The sequence below is a fragment of the Montipora capricornis genome, chromosome 8 (genome assembly GCF_036669925.1).
Source record: "Montipora capricornis isolate CH-2021 chromosome 8, ASM3666992v2, whole genome shotgun sequence".
Classification (NCBI taxonomy): Eukaryota; Metazoa; Cnidaria; class Anthozoa; order Scleractinia; family Acroporidae; genus Montipora; species Montipora capricornis.
In genome coordinates, this window is record NC_090890.1 from 25723548 (window position 1) to 25731231 (window position 7684).

Sequence of the window (7684 nt, forward strand, 5' to 3'; positions counted from 1 at the left end):
TCTAAATGAGAGGTACAGAGATGAAGATTTGACTTCCTTTGACATTTACCCAGCAATTGATGAAGACCAGGACTTAAGGACACATCCTCTTCGTCTCCATAGGCTGAGACCTAATACAAGGGAAGACAGCTCTATCTTTGTGACAGGACGAGCCCACTTGCCAGCAAGGCACAAAAAAAGTATCCGACAGTCTTTTCACAAGCCAGAGAGTATTCTCCCAGACCCAATTTAGAAAGTTTTTCAAATTTGTGTTTCAGCAAGAATGCAATTGGTAAATATTATTTAGGTAAATACTTTTTAGGTTTACATTTAGTAAGGGGACCCTTCACAGGCTTTTTCTGGGTCCCAATTTCCAAATAGTTTACAGTGTTTGACTTAAGTAGTATTGTTCAGGGTTTTTGACTTTGAGATTATCAAATGTGTGTTCTGCAGAATAACTAAGCCACATTCACACCCTGCAGTTCTAGCTAGTGAGTAAATGACGTCACTTTCTCCTCAATCCACCATACCGAGTAAGGCAGGCCATAAAATGAAGAAATTGCCCTCCATAAGTATTTCTCTCTTGAAATCACTGCATAAAACTTTGAATTTCGAGTGCTCAACACACAAGCTTTCAAAATGTGAAGAAAAAGGAGAAGTGATTTTTATCATAGTGGCACTTTAATATTTTTCCTTTTGACAGTTTTGGTTCAGTACAAAGGCAATTACAAAACACAGGACACAAGTCACATGTCATTGTTTTAACAATACAGAAAGAATTCTAAACATTCAATAAAGCTAAACGTATGCCTAATTAAGCCTAAACAAAATCATTGGTAAAAGGTTAGGGTTGTTCATGCATAGGTAAAGCAATGACCAGTGACCTCTGTTTTGTTGTTACCCATTTAAGTAAACAAACGGCTGCTGGCATATGACAAAACTACTGTACGGCTCAAATTGATAAATATATGCAATATAAAATTAATACCGTACATGCTTAAACAGCATTCCCAAAGCTCAATAATACATGGTAATTTACTCATTCAAATGGTTTTGCATTAAATAAATATTCCTTTTTCCCACAATTTTCCACCTACATGTATATTTTGTCATTATATTGATAGTCTTTCTTATTAGGGGGCCACTTTCCCACCTTCGGCACTGAAATTGCAGGAAAATATCTCTTTTCACCAATGTCCATAATAAATTGGTAGAAAACACTTCTCAGGGTGACAAGTTTAACAACCTTTAACTGCAGGGGTGTGTCCAATTGGTGCCTTATGTTGATATACTACCGAAAACTGGTAGCGCCTTTAAAGTTCGATACGTTGATATTAATACATGTATAGGGTACAGTATTGGAAAATCTTTAGGAGGTTGTGATACCAATGAAATGGATCTTGTCATGATGAAAAGATCTGGTCGCTGGGATATCATCACAGCATATCCTTGCTCGTTAATTGATACCTTTTAAAAAAAAAAAACGGCTCCTTTAGGCACAGTTTGGTCCTTCATAGGCGGATGCGGTGCAATCTCTCGTTCTCTTCCCGTTTTCTCTGCTCCAACTCTGTGATCGTCTCCAGAATTAATGCAGTCACATCAATATTTTCATGGAACTGTGAAGCTGTCACAGCTTTTTTGACATGTCTCTCTATAATGTGTTTCACCGCCTTCTCCGACAGGATAAGAGTTGCTGTATCTATCACTTTCATCATGGCTGCGAATCATGATGATCAGTTTTTCAAGACTATTTGTTACAGCATAGGATATCTGAGGTATGTGAGGAAATCGAAAACAAAAACAAAAAAAAAAAACTATTTAACCGATCTACTTTTGCGGCATAAAAATCTCTTTAAACAAACCCTTAAACAATGCTCTCTACAACTCCTTGGAGGTTTCAAGGTAAATAAGAACGGCACTCCTGCTTTTAGAACGCTGCGTTTCTCTGAAGGAACAATAGCGCAAAAGAGCATCTTTTCGACCAAAGTTCATCTCATTCATAATAGCAGTATTTTTCTTGGGTGTGATCAAAGCGGAGGCAGTTATATATCCACTCAAAACAAAGGAAACATACGCGTTTGAAATGTCTCTCTTTCCAGTTCAAAAAGTCTGCGCACGCACAAGAGAGCCTTTTTTCTAGAAGATGTGAAAGAAAAGAAGGCTTTGAAGAATCCTTAATTTTTCCAGATTTGCTATCAACCATACGTTTAGTCTTAAATTAGATAAGAAGTAATTGGTTTCATAATATATAGATTTAGCCAAGCCTAAAAGCAGAGCTCCCGGCTTGTTTATTCTTACTGGCTGTAGGATAAGTGAAAATAAAGGCTCTTGAACTGTCCGCCTTTTGGTTTCCCGGATATTGCTTAATTATGTAACATTTTCTTCGCTGCCTAACTAGTGAATTCCACGGTTAATTTCACGTGAAAAACCGACTGATCGCACGAATCACAAAGGAATGAGTGTGATATCGGTTTTTCCAGCGAAATCTAGTGTCGAATTCACCAGTTAACCCGTAAACCCTAATATTGTTACCATGGCCCAATAGTGGATTTAATGGTCAACAAAGAGCCCAAATTCCACAAAGCAAGGCAGTTCCATATGCACTGTAATCTAAGGTTGAAACTGCACTGTTGAAGATGTAAAGTGACGGTGTGATTGACAGAGTTGCTTCTTTCCCTTGTGCTGCCCCAATTGTCATAGTTGAAACAGAGGAAGTGCGTATTTGTGGAGATTTCAGCTTAACATATAATTCCTGTGCAGATGTTGATGAGAAGTTGGCAGCAGTCTGTGATGCCTCCAGACCTACAGATCTAGATGTTACATCTTTGAATTTCAATCATTTCTGGGACTCATAATGTTCTATTCACGGTTTCTAAAAAATTACTCTACGGCTTTAGCCCCACTGAATAACATTTTTAAGAAAGATGTCCCTTTGAGGTGGACCAGAACAGAAGAAGAAGCTTTTGTGAAGGCAAAACAGTTGTTATTAAATTCACAAACTCTGGTTGATTATGATGATTCTTTGCCTCTGTATTTGGCATGTGATGCATCTTCCTATGGTGCTGGAGCCGTGATATCTCACTGCATTGATGGACAGTATCGCCCCATTGCTTTTGCATCTTGCACTCTGACGCAAGCACAACAAAACTATTCACAGCTAGACCGCGCACCGGTGGCTCAGTTGGTTGACCAACACTTAGGGTCTTTAACTAACTGAGGAGAAAGTGCTGCCTTTGTAATTACATCTGCAAATGGTTAGACTCTCTAGTCTTCTCGGATAAGGACGATAAGCCGGAGGTCCCGTCTCATAACCCTTCAATGTTCATAATCCCGTGGGACGTAAAAGAACCCGCACACTTGTCGCAAAGAGCAGGGCATGTAGTTCCCGGTGTCGTGGTCTGTCTTCTGTGGTGTATCATGGTTGGGAGGGTAAATGCTCGGAGATATTAGCTACACCAAGCTACTCTAAAAATCCGAGGGTGAATAAAGGTGTATGATATGATGATATGATATGATGATATGATATGAAGGAGGCATTCAGTGTCATTTTTGGCCCGAAGCGATTTCATCAGTACCTTATTTACGGCAGGCCTTTTACTATTTTAACTGACCACCGCCCAATACTTACCCTTAAGGGACCAGACTGTCCAGTACCTGTTCATGCAGCTGCAAGACTACAACGTTGGGCTCTTTTTCTTCAGTCCTACAATTACAAGATAGAGTACCGAAATACAATTTCACACGTAGATGCAGATCTCATGTCTCGCCTTTCTCTGCCACAGGTGTGGTCTCCCGAGGGTCCAAATGTTAACTGTTATTTTCTAGAACACGAGGACATTGGACATTGAAAGGATGGTTTCATTGTGCAAAGTTTGTCAGTCCATGAGATCCAACCCACCAAGTTCCGAGTAAGAATCCTGTTTTTAGGGAAGAGCCGTCCCTACACGTGTCAAAACGTCAAAAACAACAATCAGAGCTACGCCAAGAAAAGAAATTCAGACCCAGAAATTCTTGAAACAGCGTCGGTCAAAAGATTGAAAGTTTGATTTTCTTATCCCTGTCAGAATAGGGCTTTAATTCATGCTAGCCTCTCAGAGGCTTAAACAGAGTCTGTTGAGTCAGAAATAACTAATCTACTGCATGACAAGAGTATTTGTGGCTTGTGATCATGAAATGGGGAGTATATTTCTCCGATCTTTACTAGTCCTCATAAAGATGGAACCCATCGCATGGCTTTAAATCTTAAGTCACTCCATAAAATAACCACACACCATTATCTAAAAATGAGCACTATTTGGAAGGTTGTATGCCTTACATATATATATATATATATATACAAATGTAAGAAGGAAAGTATATATATATATATATATATATATATTTTTTTTTTTTTTTTTTTTTTCCAAATGGCTTGGCACCATGTCCAAGTAATTTTACAAAAATTGCTCTAGCTTCCTGTGGGATATTTATATACTTTATATAATTTATGTTCTTAAGCCTTCCTGTTCTTTAACTTTGATGGATCTATGACCATCTCAATTGAGGCCATATCAGACATAAACTGGTGGATTGTCTTTCCCAATGTATAGAATGTAATTAACCATGGAGACAACCTACAGTAACAGTGACCACAGATGCATCTCTAAATGTTTGGGGAGCAATGTTGATGGTTACTCAACAGGGGGAACTTGACCCAGAAGAAGCTCAGCATGATAATTATTTGAAATACTTGCTGCCCTGTTTGCATAAAAGTAATTTCTGGACCTACTATCAGGAAGCATATTAACCTCATGGTTATAAAACTCCAGCTTTTGCACCTATCATTCCTTTGAAAACAGTATATCCAGCACACAGTTTAGCTCTCACTTACCAGTACACATATTCCTAGGAAATAAAATACTGAAGCTGATAGAAAATCCCGGTTATCAGGAAGGAAACAGTGGTGTATTGACAGGTTCCCTCTGTATGGATGTAATAAACTGACTTGGAATTAGCCAATAACGATCTACTTGCCTCTAGACTTAATTTTCCAGTGAGAAGTATGTTTCATGTAGACCTGATCCTGGAGCCTTTTTTATCCTTTTCCACCTTTCTGTATTATTCTAAGAGCCTTCCATAATATATACAGTGAGGAATTTGAAGTAACTGGCATACTAGTTGTTCCAACTGGCCAAATGGCCACATCTTATGTAAATGTTATTTTTTTTGCTCTATTGTTACCCATGGATGGCTCAAACATTGTTTTTACCAGCACGTGCAGAAATAATGCATCCAATTCACAAACAACTCCAGCTCCTTGCATGCCACTTGTCGTGGTGGGAACTGAGGTACTGCTACTGTAGCAGATGGTATTGATTTTTTCTTTATACACTGTCCAAGGATGGATGTTCTAATAGTACATTAACACCTCAAGGAGTGTTCTCTCCACTGTGGTTTTCCTACCACGACATTCATTTGGCCACCATCCTCTAGTAACAAGATTCTTACAAGGTTTATTTCGAGTCAAGGCCCATATTGCCTCATTATCAAAAAATATATGGAACATTGATGATGTGCTACAATGCATAAAATCTCTGGGTGATAACGATGGAATGAGTCTCGAGGACCTCCCCTGAAATGTGTGTTAACTTTGTTACTTTTCAGGGCAACTTTGTCAGACAATTCACAGCCTTAAATTATTGCTATAAATAGAAGTGATGATCATGTATTGTTTCAGATATCCACATTACTTAAAACTCTTCAACTGGAAAGCACCAGGAACCAACGTTTTTTAAACCTTACTCTCCAGACAGTGTCTTGTGTGTTGTACGATGCCTTAAACATACCTTAAGAAACAGAAGTGCACAAGGACTCGGTTAGTAGATGGATAAGAGTTTTTCTTTCAAGATCAGGTATAACTGTATCTGTTTATGGAGCACACAGTACTCGTTCTACATCTACATCAGCAGTAGATGCTGACAACACGTCATTGTACACTATAATGAAGTCTGCAGTATGAGCAAAGAGAGTCTACTTTTCGGAAGTTTTACAACGAACCCTTAAGTTGTAATGAGAATTTGGGGAACAATTTGTATCCCACAGTTTTTATGTCAATGAAATGTTATATTGTGTATAGCCTTTCAATTGTTTCATTTCCACACTGCTTTAAAGTCTCACGTGACTTCATAGTGACGTAGACCAATGACGAAATAGAATTAGAAAATTAAACGAGGCCTACCTGTAAGGTGACGTTTGATTGGAATTCTATGAGTCATTGGTCAGGGAACATAGGAGTCACGTCCTCACCCTATAAACTATTTATAAGTGAGTTTTCACCCACCCAACTTCACGTTATGTAGGTACAACTCGCCTCGATTAGCCTTTGCTAAATGCAAGTTGTGTAAATAATATATTATTTTTTGTTTTTTGCAATTAGGGGTTTTCAAAATTAATGAACTTGTGAATAACCTTGTGTGGCAATTCACAATCTCTCCTTTAAAGACTGCAAGCTCCGGTTTCGCGCACTCTATCTCACATGACTCCTACGTTCCTGACCAATGACTCATAGAATTTCAATCAAACTTCACCTTACAGGTAAGCCTCGTTTAATTTTCTAATTTTATAGCCATGACGTCATCGACCTTCCGTCCATACGTACGTCCGTACGTACGTCCACCCCTCCATGTATGCCAATGTGACCAGTATCACGCTACTTTTGCAGTAGACATCTTTGATACTGGACATCCATGTTATGATCAATTGACACCTGTCAAAACAAGGTATCCGATGACCAGTATCACGTGACCATATTCCGGGTTCAAGCTTAGAGCTCACTGAGATCAGCTGTTTTTTGTTTTTTTTTTTTTTTTTTAAGTTGACCACTGACTAGGTACTGGTCTTTCGATTGGATTGCAGGCTTAATCCAGGCTAACGTACCTAAACATAAACGAGGTTTCATTTTTTGCGCGCTTTCTGTGGCTCAACGCGGCTACACGGCCATACTACGTCAACTATAGTTCTTACACGGTCAACGCTTTTCGTCTTCAGGTGGAAAACGGTTTTCGAAAATTTTCAACTTTGACATATCATGATAGCTGTGGTCCACACTGGTGGCTATGCAGTTATCCAAGTCAAACATCGGAGGGATATAACTTAAAGCTGAGTGTTTTTTTCTAATTTTTTTAGAGCTTCCTTTTTCTCTGTATTGCAATTTTTGCCATATCTTTAGAAGGTCTGATAAGGTTGCATGATGCCTGGAGGACCTATGACTAGAACAAAAAAAAGAAGGGAGAGTAAAAGCGACAACGACCAAACAGAATACCAGTAATAGCTCAACTTGGTGAAGAGGTTACTACACAAATTCTTTCCTTGGGCACTAAACCGTTTTGTTTTTTCACGGATGCGTTATTTAAAGTGGATGCGTAATTTTAAACGGGTTTGGTTTAATCGTTTTTCCTGAGTTCAGGAATTAAACTCGAATTTTATTGTCAACTGGAATTAATAAAACAATTTTCTGTACTATTTTGGACATAGAGAAAAGGTTGATTGTTTGTTTACTTTGCTCTAAATGCAAGCGAATAAGTGCTTTTTGCTCAACTGGTTTTTCGATGTGCCTCGACACGTTGAAAAAAAAACACCGTAATCGCAATAAGTTCTCGTAACAAAGTAGGGGGAAATGTCCACACCTAAAGGTGTTGGAGCGCATCTTGTTTGAAGTATCGTCCTT

General features: G+C 38.6%; 1 protein-coding gene across 1 annotated transcript in view; it reads left to right on the forward strand.

Annotated features, from left to right (window-relative positions):
* LOC138060506 (uncharacterized) overlaps positions 1-1216 on the forward strand; it is a 2026-nt gene extending 810 nt beyond the window's left edge. Inside the window, exons 4-5 of the mRNA XM_068906307.1 lie at positions 1-12; positions 103-1216. The exon at positions 1-12 is cut by the window's left edge and continues 48 nt beyond it. Of these exons, the coding sequence (XP_068762408.1) occupies positions 1-12; positions 103-232 (142 nt within the window). The 3' untranslated portion in view covers positions 233-1216. The remainder of the gene's footprint in view (positions 13-102) is intronic.
* Positions 1217-7684: the final 6468 nt, after the last annotated feature.